This window comes from Schistocerca piceifrons, chromosome 4 (genome assembly GCF_021461385.2).
Source record: "Schistocerca piceifrons isolate TAMUIC-IGC-003096 chromosome 4, iqSchPice1.1, whole genome shotgun sequence".
NCBI classification, from domain to species: Eukaryota; Metazoa; Arthropoda; class Insecta; order Orthoptera; family Acrididae; genus Schistocerca; species Schistocerca piceifrons.
Window position 1 is genome coordinate 429,419,753 of NC_060141.1, and position 20,436 is coordinate 429,440,188.

At 44.6% G+C, this 20,436-nt stretch overlaps 1 protein-coding gene across 1 annotated transcript in view; it reads right to left on the reverse strand.

The window, feature by feature from the left end:
- LOC124795896 overlaps nt 1-20,436 on the reverse strand; it is a 164,038-nt gene that overhangs the window by 94,511 nt on the left and 49,091 nt on the right. The window contains exon 2 of the mRNA XM_047259976.1: nt 18,918-19,056. Within this exon, the coding sequence (XP_047115932.1) occupies nt 18,918-19,056 (139 nt within the window). The remainder of the gene's footprint in view (nt 1-18,917; nt 19,057-20,436) is intronic.

The window sequence follows — 20,436 nt, forward strand, 5'->3', positions numbered from 1 at the left end:
ACTCGTATACAGTGGCGTGATTGCTCTGCTCTTCGGTCTCTTTTAAGCGTTCTTTTGAGCGTTGCTGACTAACTGGTACATAAACCACCCATATTTCAGAATTCAGGGACTTCCATGAAATCTTCTGCGAATGTTTCATATATTTGTTTTTACTGATTGGTTTTGCCGCTGTCCGCGACCACGTTCTCTCCAGTGCTAATCTCTCCAGGTCAGTAAGCACGTACACATATACGAGTAGATAATGAGATGCTAATTGGTTGAACAGTGTACAACGTTGGAACATTAGTGTGAAGAGTAGACACGTCAGTAGTCGATTTATGACGCCATCCGGCCTGCAATAATTCCTAGAGACGTCTTCAGTTAAATGAAGTTCCTTCACGATCTGCAGTTCACTTGATGAACATGTAGTCAAGCTGCAACGTCGGACTGTCTAGTCACAGTTATCATTCATATAACTGCAAGTACACGCAATTTATCCACGAAGCGATTTCGAATGTTTGCACTCGTCAATTCCCTTAATACGTGTGTGTAAGAGAGGGAGACAGAGAAAAATTTTCTTAGCAGACTAGTCATTTTATCTACTTAAGGCGACTTTTGACTTTTCCTTCTGTTTTTGCAATGGTGCGAAGGCTTAGCTAGTTTTGTGCCGTGTATAATTCGGTGTACTGGAACAACGTTGGCCACAGGCAGCTCTTAGTGTTGCCGTCTCAGGCATCATGCTCACCGACGGCTGCGTGTCTGTTTTAAATGCATTCTGAGCTTTGCCCGTCACACCCATCCTCATTTACATTTCTCATTGTGCCGCCCATTGTCCAAACGCTACGCCAATGATCGCTTATGCTGTGCTCTGCAAACTCACAGCTCCACAGGCAAAGATTAATATTAACGACGTATGTCTTTCAGGAACAGTTCAAATTATTACTACACGGCAAAGCGTTTACGTTAAGGCCCCACGAAATAACGTTTATACTGGTGTGAAATGATCTATGGCATGTAAAATCTATAAATCTTCAACTTCTCTAATCACAGTCTACGCCTAAATACGTAGATCCTTTCAGTTGCTCTAGGTAGAAAATGCAACTACAAAACACACATGCCGGCCGCGGTGGTCTAGCGGTTCTAGGCGCTCAGTCCGGAGCCGCGCGACTGCTACGGTCGCAAGTTCGAATCCTGCCTCGGGCATGGATGTGTGTGATGTCCTTAGGTTAGTTAGGTTTAAGTAGTTCTAAGTTCTAGGGGACTGATGAACACAGATGTTAAGTCCCATAGTGCTCAGAGCCATTTGAACCATTTAAAACACACATGGACGAAATGGACACAGTAACAGATTGAGAAAAGAGGAAGCTCTGCTAAAGAACAAAGAATAAGTGACAAAAAATAATAAACAAACGTGGCCAGACATATTTCACACGATTCACTGCTTCCATTCAGCTTCAGTTAAAACTGACAATCAAACTAGCAGTTGAAATTTCTTTGCTGCCAGCGATTTGCAGGATGAAAACTTAATCTTTTTACTAGGAAATTACGTCGTCCATGGTGAGAGGAACATAGAGTGCCAATTGAAGTACATGTAAGTTCATATAGCAAAGACTGATTTAGGTCCACGGTGGTATTTGAAATGGTCGTTTCGTATGTTATAAGAGACTTAGTACGTCAGAAGTCGATTCCCAACTTTGAAGTTCACACCGGAGATACGTTTTATTTTTCATAAAATACCCACGAGACTAATTACTTCAAGGTATCTTTTTCTTGTTTATTGAATGAGTGTAAGGTCAATGCCCAATTAGTGCCTTATGTAGGGCCTTACCTTAGTCGGTATAAACAAACCTTATAGGATGACTGTGTTGTCTGTCTGTTGTCGATCTGTTAAACACCCTTTTCTCAGGAAAGGGTAGATGTATCAAGTGGAAACTTATATTAAATGCTTGTCAGTGTAAAAATTTTAAGCTGCTAAGTCAATGCAATCAAAAGACGTCATATATTTTGATACTCGCGAGCTCGCTCATCAAAACGTATAGGATACTACGACCTAGAATCACGGAATTTAGAAAGAAGCAAGATTCCAGAATATAAGTAAAAAAATACGAAAATTATTAATTTATAATTATGTCACATAAAAAATATTTTTCCCATTTGTTGCCCGTCTGTTAAGAGCCCTTTTTTCAGGAACGGGTGGAGGTATGAAGTTGAACATTTTGCCATATACTACGGTCTGCGGTCCCTTGGCGGTGTAAGAAATTCAAACTTTCAAGACAATGCAGTCAAAAGATACGCCCATTAATCGGACATTTTGATACTCGTAAACTCATTCACTAAAACCTACAGAAGAATTGTAAACATAATTAAGTTGGCGCGAAACCCTCAGAGTACGAGTCCTGCTCCCTCTTACTCGTTTTTCCTTTTTCACCTTACAATCAGTTATTACCAGTTCCTTTATTTTAACGTCTATATAAATAAAAACGTAAATGCTCGTTTGTCCAAAATCGTCTATGTCCGAAGGCTTCACCGACTGCTTTGAAATTTTGACACAACGTTGCTTTCGAATACGAGCATGTTTTGATATATCTGTTGCAGTTCTACATGGTATAAAAATACATATAACAACAGGTCTACGTTGTTAGCAAAACCTCATGTCCCTTTGTTCAAAATCTTAAATCTCGGAAGTTCTCACCAGTTCTTTTGACATTTTGACACAACGTTGCATTTAAATACGCGAGTGTTTTTATATACCTACTGGACTTCCATACTATTTTTTAATATGATACTACGAAATGGAAACGAGTGTTTGGCGTCGTTGGTCGGGAGGCCCATTGCTGGTCAGGTCCGGCCGCCTTGGTGCAGGTCTTATTACATTCGACGCCACATTGAGTTACCTGCGCGCCGTAGGGGGATGAAATGACGATGAAGACAACACAACACCCAGTCCCTGAGCAGAGAAAATCTCCGACCCAGCCTGGAGTCAAACCCGGCCCGCAGTACAGCAATCTGTTACGCTGCCCTCTCAGCTATCGGGGAGGACATATGATATTATGAAAAGGGGTAGGTTGCTACTCATCATATAGTGGAAATGTTGAGTGGCAGACAGGCACACCAAAAAGACTGCTAAAGAAGTAGGCTATCGGTCAAAAAGCTTTCTTCTGAATTAGACAACACAGACAAACACACACACACACACACTCACACACACACACACACACACACACACACACACACACACCTGTCTCGCCTCGGAAACCAGAGACAGGAGTCATGTGTGTGTTGTCTAACTCAGGAGAAGTGTTTCTGGCCGAAAGCTTACTTCTTTAGTAGTCTTTTTGTGTGCCTGTCTGCGTCTCAACGTTTCCACAATATGGTGAGTAGCAACTTATCGTTTTCATAATACTGTCATATAAGTATATATGTCATATATAAAATAAAAAAATTATTACCAAAAATCTCGAAAAGTTCTTGGCCAATTTAATCCATTTTTTTACACAATGCTCTGATGAGCATTCGGATGGACATACGATATATATTTTAATATATATCGTATATAAATCTATACGTAATATATAAATGGGAAATTTTGTGCCAAAAAATTCAAAAGTATTCGACCGATACTACTTTTACACGTTACAGTATGGACACACATAGCCTTCATATTTTTAATATATTTATATTAAAAATGCAGATTTACTAGTAGGATTCTAATCATAAGCCTGCGAGCCTTAAATAAAAGTTTTCTGTTATATTCTAATCATATACAGCGTGGTCCATTGATCGCGACCGGGCCAAATACTCGTATCTCACGAAATACGTGTCAAACGAAAAAACTACAAAGAACGAAACTTGTCTAGTTTGAAGGGGGAAACCAGATGGCGCTATGGTTGGCCCGCTAGATGGCGCTTCCATAGGTCAAACGGATATCAACTGCGTTTTTTAAATAGGAACGCCAATTTTTTATTACATATTCGTGTAGTACGTAAGGAAATATGAATGTTTTAGTTGGACCACTTTTTTCGCTTTGTGATAGATGGCCATGTAATAGACAAAAACATATGGCTCACAATTTTAGACGAACAGCTGGTAACAGGTACGTTTTTTAAATTAAAATACAGAACGTAAATACGTTTGAACATTTCATTTCGGTTGTTCCAATGTGATATATGTACCTTTGTGAACTTATCATTTCTGAGAACGCATTCTGTTACAGCGTGATTACCTGTAAATACCACATTAATGCAATAAATGCTCAAAATGATGTCCGTCAACCTCAACGCATTTGGCAGTACGTGTAACGACATTCCTCTCAACAGCGAGTAGTTCGCCTTCCGTAATGTTCGCACATGCATTGACAGTGCGCTGACGCATGTTGTCAGGCGTTGTTGGTGGATCGCGATGGCAAATATACTTCAACTTTCCCCACAGAAAGAAATCCGCGGTGAAAGTGCGGGCCATGGTATAGTTCTTCGACGACCAATCCACCTGTCATGAAATATGCAATTCAATACCGCTTCAACCGCACGCGAGCTATGTGCCGGACACCCATCATGTTGGAAGTACCACGCCATTCTGTCAGGCAGTGAAACATCTCGTAGTAACATCGGTAGAACATTACGTAGGAAATCAGCATACATTGCACCACATAGATTGCTATCGATAAAATGGGGGACAATTTTCCTTCCCTCCGTAATGTCGCGCCATAAATTAACCCGCCAAGGTCGTTGATGTTCCACTTGTCGAAGCCATCGTGGATTTTTTCCGTTGTCCAATAGTGTATATTATGCTGGTTTACGTTACGCTGTTGGTGAATGACGCTTCGTCGCTAAATAGAAGGCGTGCAAAAAATCTGTATCGTCCCGTAATTTTTCTTGTTCCCAGTGACAGAACTGTACACGACGCTCAAAGTCGTCGCCATGCAATTCCTGGTGCATAGAAATATGGTACGGATGCAATCGATATTGATGTAGCATTCTCACGCCGACGTTTTTGAGAGTCTCGATTCTCAAAAATGGCTCTGAGCACTATGCGACTTAATTTCTGAGGTCATCAGTCGCCTAGAACTTAGAACTAATTAAACCTAACTAACCTAAGGACATCACACACATCCATGCCCGAAGCAGGATTCGAACCTGCGACCGTAGCGGTCGCTCGGCTCCAGAATGTAGCGTCTAGAATAGCACGGCCACTCCGGCCGGCGCATTCCCGATTCTCACGCAATTTGTCTGCTACTGATGTGCGGATTAGCCGCGACAACAGTTAAGACACCTACTTGGGCATCATCATTTGTTGCAGGTCGTGGTTTACGTTTCACATGTGGCTGAACACTTCCTGTTTCCTTAAATAACGTAACTATCCGGGATACCGAGCAGCATACATAGCACACGCCCGTTGGGCATTTCGATCACAATAGCCATACATCAACACGATATCGACCTTTTCCGCAATTGGTAAACGGTCCACTTTAACACGGGTAATGTTATCACGAAGCAAACACCGTCCGCACTGGCGGAATACTTCGTGATACCACGTACTTATACGTTTGTGGCTATTACAGTGCCATCTATTACAAAGGGAAAAAAGTGGTCCAATTAAAACATTCATATTTCTTTACGTACTACACGAATATGTAATCAAAATGGGGTTTCCTATCTAAAAAAAACGCAGCTGAGATCCGTTTGACCTATGGCAGCGCCATCTAACGGGCCAACCATAGCGCCATCTGGTTTCCCCCTTCAAGCTAGACAAGTCTCGTTCTTTGTAGTTTTTTCGTTTGACGCTTATTTCGTGAGAAAAAATGTTCTGAGCACTATGGGACTTAACTGCTGAGGTCATCAGTCCCCTAGAACTTAGAACTACTTAAACCTAACTAACCTAAGGACATCACATACATGCCCGAGGCAGGATTCGAACCTGCGACCGTAGCGGTCGCGTGGTTCCAGACTGTAGCGACTAGAATCGCTCGGCCACTCCGGCCGGCATTTCGTGAGATATTTGGCCCGGTCACGATCATTGGACCACCCTGTACATATGATTAGAATATAACAGAAAACTTATAAGATCTGCATTTGCAGTAATAATAAACAAGGGTCAAGGTGAGAGAGGGGGGACATAGGAGAACAGTGGGGTGGGAGGAAATGGACACTGAAAAGATGAGAGGACAGAGAAAGGAGGCAGGAGGGGATGGGTAGAGAGGGGAAGAGAAAATGGACTCATAAAGGCGGGAAAAGGTGATGGACAGAGAGAGGGAGTACTCGTAGGAGGAGATGGAGAGAGAGGGGGGAGTAGGTGATGCACAGAGTAAAGGTGCGTTTATACCTGTGCGTCTTGTGCCTAGTCGCCTTGCGACTGTGTTTACCGCTCACACATGTATAGGCACGCGTGCCGGTACGTGTCCCTCCCGCAGTATGTGCTTACGAGTGATTCCATTCACACTTGTTTTCGCTCTAGGCGCCTCAACTTCCGTGTGCACAAGCTACAGCCGCACGGCGACTAGACGCAAGGCGCACTGGTGTAAACACACCTTAAGGGAGAGGGAGGTGGATATCGGCAAAGAGAGGGGGGGGAACGCGGAGATGGACAGAGACAGGGGGAGAACGAGATTAGGGCGTGTATCTAATTCCCATACATAATACATAAATGTGAACTGAAGCGCCAAAGAAACTTATAGGCATGCATATTCAAATACAGAGATATGTGAACAGGCAGAATACGGCGCTGCGGTCGGCAACGCCTATGTAAGGCAACAAGTCTCTAGCGCAGTTGTTAGATCAGTTTCTGTTCCTACAATGGCAGGTTATCAAGATTTACGTGAGTTGAATGTGGTGCTATAGCTGGCGCACGAGCGATGGGACACAGCATCTCTGAGGTAGCGATGAAGTGGGGTTTTTCTCGTACGACTACGTCACGAGTGTGCCGTGAGTATCAGGAATCCGGTAAAACATCAGATCTCTGACATCACGGCGACCAGAAAAAGATCGTGCAAGACCGGGACCAACGACGGCTGAAGAGAATCGTTCAACGTGACAGAAGTGCATTCCTTCAGTAAATTGCTGCAGATTCCAGTGCTGGGCCACCAACAAGTGTCAGCGTGTTAACCATTCCACGAAACTTCATTGATACGGGCTTTCGGAGCCGAAGGACCACTCGTGTATCATTGATGACTGCACGACACAAAGCTTTAAGCCTCGCCGGGGCCTGTCAACACCGAAATTAGACTGTTGATGACTGGAGTGTTGTTTCAAATTGTGTCGAGCGGATGGATATATACGGGTATGGAGACAACATCATGAATCCATGGACCGTGCATGTCACCAGGGAACTGTTCAAGCTGGTGGAGGCTCTGTCTCGGTATGGGGCGTGTGCAGTTGGCGTGAGATGGGACCCCTGTTACGTCATTTTTTAACACGACACTGACAGGTGACACGTACGTAAGCACCCTGTCTGACCACCTGCATCCGTATATGTCCATTGTGCATTCCGATCGACTTGGGCAATTCCAGAAAGACAACGTATCACCACACAAGTCCAGAATTGCTACAGAATGGCTGCAGGAATACTCTTATGAGTTTAAACATTTCCGCTGACCACCAAACTCCCCAAACATGAACATTATTGAGCATATTTGGGTTGCCTTGCAACGTACTGTTCCGAAGATATTTCCAACCCCTCGTTCTGTTGCGGATCATGGACAGACCTGGAGGATTCGTGGTGTCAGTTCCCCAGACATTAGTCGAAGATGCCACGTCGTGTTGCCGCATTTCTGCGTGCTCGCGGGGGCCCTACACGATATTGGGCAGGTGTACCAGTTTTTTTGGCTCTTCGCTGTAGACCCTCAATTTTTATAAAAAAAATTGCTTCTTCATACATGGATTTGGACGGCTAGATCAATCTTCGCAAACTGAAACATGATGCTTCTTACACAATGCCTGATGTTAGCAACATCTCGCCTATTGAAGTGCTGTGCGGACGGCAACTGATGACATTTCACAAATCTCAGCAGTATATTATAGTGCTGTGTGGGCAGCAACAAATGACGGTTCACAAACTCCAGCAGTCTGTTAAAAATTTGATGAATTCATTTGAAGATTGCGGTAGCTGTCCGAAAGTATGGCCTGAATTTGGGAGAAAGGTTTATAAAATAGCGGCTGTTGGCATTTTCGTCATCATTATAGATACTGAGTGCAGTCTCAGAGTTCGATACAAGTAATGTGCTTAATTTCTATTATGTGATGTGAGTTCATATAATACAAGTAACGCAGAAAAAAGAAATATTGGGTTTAATGGCCGATCTGCATGGGGATTAGAGACGACGCAGACACTCGGATTAGAGAAAGATGCGGAAGGTAATAAGTTGTGCACATTTCGAAGGAACCACCTTGGCACTCGCCTTATCAATTTATGGAAATCACGAAAACCTTAAAATGGGAGGGTGGATAGGCTTTGAACCCCACTCCTGCTGGATATGACTCCTCTGTCTTAAGCACTACTCTGTAAGAGTGAACGTAGACTTGTGTCATGAATAGTAGTACTTGCATTCGACGACCACGTATCAGTCAATATATCGTAGTAAAGTCAGCTTGGTTCGAAACAGAAAATGAAGTACACAGCATTCTGTGTTTTTTGGGACACACATGATGTTTTGCTTGAATGATTCTAACACTATCTGGACATGTAATCAGGACTACAATACCTTCGAGAGGTTTCAGTCATGACACTGTAGTTGGACAAGGCCTGACCCAACTATAACTGCGCTCCCTTGTCTTTTTGCTCCACGAATACACAACCTGTCCGTATATTATAACTGCTGTTTGGGTATGCTCAGCCCAATTTTACAGCGATATTCATGGCCTGACAGTTGCTATGAAACAGCGAGAGTTCATCGTCTGTAGCAGTGTTGCATCGTAGAATGTAGCTAACGTTATTGTGACAATTTTTATCAGAGCTCAATAATCAGGGAACATCTAACGTAATACACTCTCTCGCACATCACACCATACTCAACTACCTGCCCAACCCTCTCCACTTCATACAACATTCACAATAGGCTATTAAGATTCACTCCATTTGTTTTCGGAAACTTAAAATAAGGATAATACCGCTGTCTGAGATATCCAAATGTATAAATTAAGTACTTATCAACAAAAGTAGCAAAACTGTGACGAGTAACTTAAGTCACACAGTTACACCTCCATCTCAAATGTTCTGAGACAGATTTTGTTCCTGGACTATAAGTGACGTAAGCGCTGTAACTACGGTGGCAGCTTGAACTACCAACGGTAAACAATTGATGTGCAACCGATCAGTCAGCTGTTAGCAGGCAGTGTTAAATAGTGGACTTGCAACCATGGGCGTACCCAGCGGGGGCAGGAGGGGGGGGGCAGCTGCCCCCCCTCCCCCCCCCCCCCCCCGCAGAAGATATTCGCAGTTTTTCATTGGTTTACTGTTTTATTTAATAAGAAATACTGCATGTTTTCTCGGATTGTACAAGTGCATTCTTGTATTTAAAATGTTTATTAAAAGCAGTTTTTCACTGGTTTACTGTTTTATTTAATAAGAAGTACTGTATGTTGTCTCGAGTCCTTGTTTCCTGAGACTAGTATGACCTGCCCCCCCTCCCCCCCTAGTTCAGATCCTGGGTACGCCCTTGCTTGCAACCGTAGTGCATCGGAGTTGTTATATCGCAAATCGCAGAGGAACAACGACGTGGACATCTGCAAATCAAATGTCCAAAACATTTTCCAGAACGTTTTGGAGAAGAGACAAGTGTGCTAACTTTGTCCTCACACCTTGACTCCCGAACAATACTCGCATCCACTGTTTGTTTCGAAATCACGTAATCGCGTTCGCTACAGATTTATACTGTTGCGACATCTCCGTCTAGGCTACAGTAGTATCATTCGTGAGCAGCCTCGTGGGGCTTAATCCGCCAGGTCATTTGCATTAGGTTGGTGCATAGGTTCGTAGCATTTTTGTTTTGCATGTTGGTATTCTGATTGCCATGGGTTTATTTACCGATTGTCATTTTTTATTTGTAGTTCATTGCTGCTAGTTGCATTTAACTGTTGCCATACTGTCATTTGGAGATAGTGAGTGGAGCTGTGACCGCTAGAAAATGGAGTGCCAACTGAAGAAATAGGAACGTTTCCGACGTATTCTGGTGTTTGAGTTCAATAGAGAAGTGACAGTTGCGGATGTAGCCAAAAGGCAGAAACATTTGTGGCGGGCATGGAGATAATGGCACTGAACAGAGCAAGGCAAGAAAGCGGTTTTCTCGTTTTAAGGAGGATCGTTTTTGTATTAGTGACTCTTCCCGTTCAGGAAGGCTTTCGGGTTTCGATGAAGAATATTTAAACGAATTAATTCACTATGATCCAAGTCAGTATATTCGAGAACTGGAAAATTTGATGAACTGCCATCATTCTACCGTCAAGCGACATTTGCATGCAATGGGCAAGGTACAAAAATCGGATGTATGGTTATCGCATACTCTAAGTCAAATAATAATAATGATAATAATAAAAATAATAATAATAATTACGGGTGGTCATATGTGCATTTCTGCTTGCTCGTCATGCTCGTCCTGCTGCTTGAGCGAAAACAAGGCAGCAACTCCCCGTACAGAGACCTATGCGAATGCAGAAACGTTAAGCATCTGGTGAGGTGAACTGCGAATTGCTTTCCCGAGGTGTAAATATCAGTGCTGAAGTTTGCTGCCAACAACTGAGACGTCTTGTAGACCCAATCCGAGAACAACGACCAGGAAGACTGCGAGAAGTGGTGCTACTCACGATAACGGCCGTTCACATTCTGCTATACTGTCAAAAAAACACTATAAAGGAGTTGGGTTAAGAAATCATTCCGCACCCACCTTATTCACCTAATTTTGCGCTCTCAGATTTTCACCATTTCCGCTCTCTATCGAACAACGTTCAAGGAACTTCCTTTCCGGACGAAAATGCTCTCCGAACATGTCTCGACGAGTTCCTCGCCTCAAAACCACATGATTTCTACGGTCGCGGAATCGAAAAGTAACCCAAGCGTTGACAGACTTGTAAATAGTGAGCGATAACATATTATTATTGACTAATGCCTCTATAGGTGTATGTGTTGTGTTTGTTAAACTTACGGAAAAACACTACGAACATGAATGGTAGTTGTCCAATAACACTCCCTTGGTATATGCCCCAATTTACTTTTACGTCACAAGATTTCTCTCTGTTAAGAATGACGAGTTGTATTCCATTTGCTAGAATAGAAATTTCTCAGTCCATGATTGTGCGAATTGTTTTCGGCAATGTCGTCCTAATACGAGGGCTGTCCAGAAAGTAAGTTACGATCGGTCGCGAAATGGAAACGACTATGAAAATCCGATAAAGCTTTGCAAAGATGTGTTGGGCAATGTCTCTAGTATGACTCTAGGTAGAATTATGTCGCTCTTTTCATTCCTGAGCTCTTAGTGAGCGCGTAAAGATGTTATAGAAAATAGTGTCTCCCGCCAAGTACGAGGGCCTGGTGAGAATTTTCCCCTGAAGCTATGCAACCAACATTACATAACTGTCGTGCAGTTTCTTCTTCAAGATAATTCTCTGCCTCATTCTGCAGGGGCAATGAAGATGTTCCTGCATCGTTTCAATTGGAAATGTTTGGTTACCCACAATACAGCCCGTAATTGTCTCCCACTGAGTTTCATCTCTGCTCAAACGAACCGCTGGCTATGAAGACAACATTTTGGCACAGACAACGAGCTTTAGGCCAGCGTAGAGAACTGGCGGAAAGCACTGGCGGCTGCCTTCTATGATGAGGGTATTGGAAAGTTGGTACAACGCTACGACGAATGTCTGAGTCAGAACGGCGACTACGTAGAGAAGTAGCTGAAAGGTGTAGCTAACTGTTACAAATGAAACATTTCTGATTTTCACTGTGATTTTCATTTCGCGATCAATCGTATCTTACTTTCTGGACAGCCCTCGTACATCAACAATACTTGCCAGTCCAGTGCGATGATCAGAACAACAGACCACTTCCATTTCTATTAAAATACATTTTTTTAAATTAGTTCAGCGCTGTCCTGTGAAGCACTACGTTCCAACATCACCTACGACCAAGCGTTTTACATAGTTACCATTACTGCTTTCTACCTAAACTCCATGCGAATGTTGTTGTTGTTAGTGGAGGACTGGATTGATACTGCTCTCCACGTTAATCTATGAACTGCGGTACTCTACTTACACTTGAAACTGCTTGCTATATTCAAGCTTTTGTAGCCCTCTATAATTTTTACCCCGCCCTCCTCCACACTTCTCTCTGTTCTCAAATATGGGAAGAAAAAATCGTACAGTATAGTTGGCAAGCTAAAAAAAAAAAAAACATTTCTCGCAGGCTGAAAAATTTCTGCCGGCCGGAGTGGCCGAGCGGTTATAGGCGCTACAGTCTGGAACCGCGCGACTGCTGCGGTCGCAGGTTCGAATCCTGCCTCGGACATGGGTGTGTGTGATGTCCTTAGGTTAGTTGGGTTTAAGAAGTTCTAAGTTCTAGGGGACTGATGACCTCAGAAGTTAAGTCCCATAGTGCTCAGAGCCATTTTTGAAAAATTTCTGTCAGAATAAAACAACTTCTTGCTGCTCTGTAAGAACTTGCAACAACACAAAATTCTGCTCCTAGCTAACAAAAAATCCTGTTTGTAAACTAAAACAATTCTTGAAATCTAAAATCTTCCTAGCAACTGAAAACCTTCGCGAAAACTGAAAGCTTTCCTGAAAACTAAAATTGTTTTTAAATGCAAAGAATAATTTCAAAAACTAAAAGTAGTCTGAAAAACTAAAAATCCTTTCGAAAACTAATAAACCTCTCAATAACCCATTGTATTACATGTGAACCGGGGACCTAGAAATGATGCAGAGGCTCCGTCCCCGCCGCAGCCCCCAGTGGTCCAGAACCCCGCGACGACTACGGCAGTCCACTTCACCCCTCTGCCGCCCCACACCGAACCCAGGGTTACTGTGCGATTAGGCCCCCGGTGGACCCCACAGGGAACGTCCCAAACCAGACGAGTGTAACCCCTATGTTTGCGTGGTAGAGTAATGATGGTGGTTACGCGTACGTGGAGAACTTGTTTGCGCAGCAATCGCCGACATAGTGTAACTGAGGCGGAATACCACGCCCGGGTTCCCGGGTCCGATTCCCGGCGGGGTAAGGGATTTTCTCTGCCTCGTGATGACTGGGTGTTGTGTGCTGTCCTTAGGTTAGTTAGGTTTAAGTAGTTCTAAGTTCTAGGGGACTGATGACCATAGATGTTAAGTCCCATAGTGCTCAGAGCCATTTTGAGGCGGAATAAGGGGAACCAGCCCGTATTAGCCGAGGCAGATGGAAAACCGGCTAAAAACCAACCACAGACTGGCCGGTTCACCGGACCTCGACACAAATCCGCCGGGCGGATTCGTGCCGCGCACCAGGCGCTCCTTCCCGCCCGGGAAGCCGTGCGTTAAACCGCACGTCCAACCGGGAGGACTGAGTAACCCATACTCCTCTCCAAAATTAAGAATATTCTCCTAAACTCAAATTTTCTTCAGAAACTAGAAATCCTCCAGAAAATAAAAACTCTTTTTAAAACTAAAAGCCTTCTTCTAATAATTAAGTCCTGAAATTAAGTGTTCTTGGCAATAAAAATGTTCTTAAACAAAAAACCCGCTTTCATTGAGCTACAAAACTGCTTACATCATGTATGTAGTCTTATTGACACCGAAAGTTCCATTGAAACTAAAAGTGTTCTTGAAACTAAACACCTACTTTGTGTCGCGTGTGTGGATGTTCCCTAAGTGTGGTGTAGACATTCAAGTCCTCCGGAAGTACTTGTATGTTTCCCATACTTTTGGCCGAAATGCTCTTTCCATTGTTATTGAAGCAGATAATAGAGCCACTCGCCGGAGGTGTTCTTGTGTAACGACTTTAGAGGTGTTAGTTTTTAATTTCCCAGTAGTAAGCTGCTCCTATAGATGGTTTTTTTCAGTTGAAGACATACTGTAAAACCACAATTCGTTATATTAAAAATCTTTTATATTATTAGAGCACAATCGGTAGCGGACTTCATGGTCATTGCATTTCAGCTAGTCACACACATGATCAACTGCTATTGTCATTGGCAGATACAGGGTTTCCAGAAACGGACTCCCTGATTTCAAAATTAAATATCTCGAAAACAAAGATCGATAGAGGAATGCAGTAAACGGTATGTTTATTGTGAAAGCTGTAAAAAGTTTATACAGCAGTTTGAAATAATAGTTACAAAAGCTGCTAACAGATGGCGCTGTAATCGCCATACGTAATGCCTAGCATAAATAGTGATCCGAAGCCCAGAGCGATCAGTTCCACTATTGAAACGTGAAAGGAGGTTAGCGTACCGAAGGAAGACATTAAAACCATGTACTCCATTGAACAACGCGTTTTTCTGGTGCTAGAGTACCACAGGGTAGAAGAGAGTTCTACGGCAACGAGGCGAATTTTTCAAGCACGATTTACAAATGGTTCAAATGGCTCTGAGCACTATGGGACTTAACATCTGTGGTCATCAGTCCCCTAGAACGTAGAACTACTTAAACCTAACTAACCTAAGGACATCACACACATCCATGCCCGAGGCAGGATTCGAACCTGCGACCGTAGCAGTCGCGCGGTTCCGGACTGAGCGCCTCAACCGCTAGACCACCGCGGCCGGCCCACGATTTACAGTAATGTACCAAAAGGAGCCGATGCGAAAACCATTCGTACGCTCTTCGCAAAATTTCAACGAACAGGCAGCGTAACTGACGATCTAGTGGGGCATGTTGGCCGCAAGCAAACCGCAGTTACGCCTGAAAATATCGCCACAGTTTGTGGAATTATTCAGCGAAATCCAATGTCATCCGTCCGTAGAATTGCATCTGAGACTGGTTTGAAGCGTTCCAGCACGCAGAAAATACTGAGAAAGAGCCTACACATGTTTCCATTCAAAATTCAAACGCACCAGGCCATACCCGTACGAGCTGTGGAACAAAGGGTTGCCTTTGCTAATCAGATGGTCACAATGATTGATAGTGAAGGATTTGATGTTGGCTGCATCTGGTTTACAGATGAAGCACACTTCAACCTGAATGGTTACGTGAATAAGCAGAACTGGCGATTTTGGGGTTCCGAAAAGCCATATTGGTATGAAGCGAAACCCCTGCAGTCTGCAGCAGAGGCATTATTGGCCCTTTTTTCATTCGAGAAACGGTCACTGGTGCACGTTACGTTGCAAATTTGGAACAATTTGTCGCCACACAGCAAGCGTTAGAGGAGCGACCAGGTGGTGAATGGTTTATGCAAGATGGAGCCTGACCACATCGGACCGAACAAGTGTTTCGCTTTCTTGAGGAATACTTCGGGAATCGAGTCATTGCTTTGGAATATCCCAAATTTACTGGTGCAGGCATGGATTGGCCTCCATATTCGCCAGATTTGACTCCCTGTGACTTTTTTTTGTGGAGCTCAGTGAAAGACATCGTCTACCCGAAGCATCCCGCCACGCTGGACGAGCTTGAATCGGCGATCTCTGTGGCATGTGAATCCATTTCGGTTGAGACAGTACGAAATGTGATGGCGAATTTCATTCTTCGTTTGCGCCACCTCTGTAGTGCCAATGGTGAACATTTTCAAAGCATTATGATGTGATTGTTTGCAAAGATTGTTTTCATACGATTATTTCACTTATGTATGTTGATATGATGAGCTGTACAGCGTACAGCGCCATCTGTTAGCAGCTCTTCTTATGAACGCCAATTTGCGGTTTTTTCACATTCCATAGCACTATGCACTGAACGTTTGCTTTAATGCATAGTGCTATGGAATGTGAAAAAACCGCAAATTGGAGTTCATAAGAAGAAGAAGAACAACACCAAAAATGCAACAGGAGCGTAATATGTAAGAAATTGTCCACGCAACCTGCCACTGATGATGCCTTGCAGAAAATAAAGGCGAAACGCGTATGGCACTAAAATTGTGTTTTATTCAGTTGCTGTCAGACGGTCCATAAGTAAAAATTATCAATATACCGTCATATTACACGCAACTGAGGAAGACAGGACTACAAAAGTTGAAGATGTTAATAAACCACTGTTTCAGAATTCTCTCGCAGCTGTGTCTGCACAACACATTAGTGAGGTGACACTGTGTTTTGGCAAAAGAAGCAGATTTCAACAGGGCAACAAGAGAGATGCGTGGGTTTTATTCAAAATTCGCCATTCATGACGCTTCTCTGAAAGTTATAAAAGATTAACAAAACAGGTGAAAATAAATCGCTGCATTTGTTGCACTTTCAGCAGAATTATTTTTATGTACTAACTAAATCAGAAATGACAGATCTTTTTGGAAAGGTCACTATCCAAGTGTGGTCATGGAGGGGCTCCACAAAAAATGTGAACGTAGGCTTCAGTTTAAAACAGCGCTTCCCCTCCAGCGCTCGGTATTTCCCCTACAGCACCTGTCTGCAATCCCCACAACTACCGCTATCGTCACACTTGTCCTGCCAACTGCGCATCAACTGGGCACGTTATTCTGCATTTACTCTATGAGGCGAAACGCTCGTCAGGAATAAATAAAGCAATAAAATCAATTCCGTAACCAAGACTTGTTTTCACGACATGAAACTAGTGTTTGTAAGGCATTAATATCATAAAACTTGGCTTTTTGTAAGAGAGTAACATGATCTATGCAACCAAATGCCTTGGAATGGTTACAGAAAATATCAACTGGCGATAATTTATTATTTAAGGTTTTTAATTTTTAGTGAGAGAATGCTTAAATTGCGGCTGGTGGTGAATAACCCTTCTGGAATCCAAACTGCGATGTACTAAGTAAATTGTGAGACTGTTGTTGAGTATAATACTTTTTCAAATATTCTGGAAAAAGATATCACAAATTGAGCCATAACTATTTAATACTTTCTTGTTTCCATCAGATCACTGAAGTTAAGTGCTGTCAGGTTGGCTAACACTTGGATGGGTGACTGTTCAGGTCTGTTGAACGTTGTTGCCCAAGTGGGATGTACCCAGCTCTTGTGAGACCGATTGAGGAGCTACTTGACTTAAAAGTAGTGGCTTCAGTCACGAAAGAGGACAACGACTGAGAGAGAGTGGTGTGCTGACCCATGCCCCTCCACTCAGTATCCAGTGACACCCTCAGCTGAGGAAGACACGGCAATCAGTCAGTGCCTTTGGGTCTACTGACTACTGTTTGCACAGAGGCTTCTTGTCACGTTTCGAATAAAACTGCTGTGCACTGATCAGCCAGAACATTATGACCACTGTCCTCTAACGATATAAACCTGCCCAGGCAATAACAACGTCACCTGGCAAAGAACGACTGCTGTCCACATGTTTGTGCTGTCCGTGTGTAGAATCGGGAGGATGCATGATCTACCTAAATTTTGGTGGCCTGGAGGCTCAGCATGAGCATTTCAGAAACTACACGGCTTGTCAAGTGTTTGAAGAGTGCTGTGGTGAGTGTCTTCAACATGTGGCGAAACCAAGGTGAAACATCATTCAGACGTCGTGTGGCTGGCGGCCACGCCTCTTTACTGATGTCGGACATCACAGGCTGGGCAGACTGGTAAAAGAAGACATGCGGCAAACTGTGGTGGAACTAACATCAGACTTTAATTCTGGGCAGAGTACGAGAGTGTCTGAACAATCAGTGCACTGAACAGTCCTTACGATGGGCCCCCACAGCTGATGACCCATGTATGTGCCAATGTTAACTCCATGACTCTGGCAACTATGACTGAAATGGGTATGTGGCCATTGGCACTGGACATTGTCGCAGTGGCAGAGCGTTGCATGGTCTGATGAATCCTGACACCTTCTTCGTCATGCCGATGGGAGGGTACGAATCCGTCGTCTTCCAGGGGAGCAGCTCCTTGACACCTGTGGTACGTCTCTAGGCACTTCAGTCTGGAACCGTGTGACCGCTACGGTCGCAGGTTCGAATCCTGCCTTGGGCATGGATATGTGTGATGTCCTTAGGTTAGTTAGGTTTAAGTAGTTCTAAGTCTAGGGGACTGATGACCTCAGATGTTAAGTCCCATAGTGCTCAGAGCCATTTTTTTTATTTTTTTATTTTATTTTATTTTATTTTTTTTTATTTTTTTGTGGTGCGGCATGGAGACAATCTGGAAGTGGCTCCATTATACTCTGGGACATCCATTGGTCCAGTGAAGCTCATGCAAGGCATCATGACAGCCAAGGAGTATTGTACACTGGCTGCAGACGACATACACTCCATCATGACGATCATGTTTTCCTACAGCAGTGGCACTATTCAACAAAATAATGCGCCATGTCACCAAAAAAAAAAAAAAATGGTTCAAATGGCTCTGAGCACTATGGGACTTAACTTCTGAGGTCATCAGTCCCCTAGAACTTAGAACTACTTAAACCTAACTAACCTAAGGACATCACACACATCCACGCCCGAGGCAGGATTCGAACCTGCGACTGTAGCGGTCGCGCGGTTCCAGACTGTAGCGCCTAGAACCACTCTACCACTCCGGCCGTCGCCATGTCACAAGACCAGGAGTGTGGCTGATGGTTTGAGGAACACAGCGGGAAGTTCCAGTTGATGTGCTGGCCCCCAACTCGCCAGATCTAAACCTGATCGACCACATCTTGGATGTGACTGAATCTGCCTTCAGAGTTCATCACCCCCCTACGTGGAATTTACACGAATTAACTGACTTGTGCGTGCAGATGTGGTGCCAGCTCCCTCCAGGGACCTACCAAAGCCTCATTGCTTCCATGCCACCACGCCTCGCCGCTGTTATTCGTGCGAGAGATGGACATACCGGCTATTAAGTAGGTGGTTATAATGTTCCTGCTGATCAGTGTATGCGCATCTGCTCGAAAGCAGCTGCAGCAGTGGAGGGTTACCTTGCTGGTAGGCCTTGGAGACGAGCCGCGAGTGGCGCAAGGAGGACCTGGTGGGCGCATGCCGCTGGGCCAGGTCGGCGGGCCGCGCCGCCACGTTGACGGGCACCGTCGTGTTGAGCGCCGGCAGCAGCGACGGCGTCTCAGGCGCCGCCGCCAGCAGCGAGCGCGACGCGCGGCCGGCGGGCGTTGACGAGGCCAGCGGCGGAGGCGGCGGGGGCGGCGGCAGCGGCGCCGCGGCGCTCGACGAATCGCCGTCGGAGGAGGCGTCGGCGGCCGGCAGCGGCGGCGGGGGCGGCGCCGGCAGGTTGTCGTACAGGCTGCTGGGCCGCTCGCGGCTTCTGCCGCCGCCGGCACCGCGGGTCCTGCCGCCTCCGACGCCGCCGCCGGGCGCATGCGCGCGCGGCAGCGTCGACATGCGGGCTCAGCGCAGCCTCGCCGACCGCCACCTCATCCTGCACGCCACAGCGATCTGGAACACGCGAGGAATCCCGGTGTAGCACTCTAGCGGCTAGCGTCGGCAGACTTCTTCCTCGGCACCGATACAGATCGATGAAGATGACCGATATGGGATGCTTTACTACTGGCAAGACGGTGCACTACCTCATTTCCTCACGGAAGTGCGAGGTGTCCTGGATAATCGCTTCCCTCGTCGGTGGATTGGTTGTGAAGGGCCAGTCGCATGGCCGCGTCACTCTTCAAACTTGACACCTCTGGATTTCTTTCTCCAGTGTTTCAATAAAGACCGTGTGTGTGGCCAGCCGCTGTGGCTGAGCGGTTCTAGGCGCTTCAGTCCGGAACAGAGCTGCTGCTACGTCGCAGGTTCGAATCTTCCCCTCGGACATAGATGTGTGTGATGTCTTTAGGTTAGTTAGGATTAAGTAGTTCTAAGTCTAGGGGACTGATGAGCTCAGATGTTAAGTCCCATACTGCTTAGAACCATTTGAACCATGTGTGTGTGTTCCTCCCCTACCAAAGAATTTAGCCGACCTGAAAAATCGAATCTACGTTGACGTTGCCGAGCTTGTGCAATGAGTGTGGGGAGAATTTGATTACGGATGGGATGTTTGTCGTATCACAAATGGTGGTCACATCGAACCAAAATGACACTTGACATTTTTATGTGAAACTTGAGGTTTTTTTCTACAAAATGACACATCTACCTATTCTGAAAGTTACCTCAACAAATTTCTATATCATTCCAACGTTGTAAACTCCTTTTTGGCTCACCCTGTATAATTTTCTGTCACTCCCACTTTTAACGTACAATAGTTGCCTAGGGTAAAATAATACTAATAATAACATAGATAAATTTTCTAATATAAGAATAATAATTTGGTTACAGTATTAGTTGATACATCGTTTTAGCATCAGGTACACTATCTGATCAAAAGTATCTTGACACCTATCAGTGAACATCCTATCTGTCATGTGGCGGCGTGCTGCCGGATGCAAGTCTTTGCATGTGAGGCCATTTAGACGAGATGTGTGTTGCTGATTGTGGAATGATGAGAAGATCTCC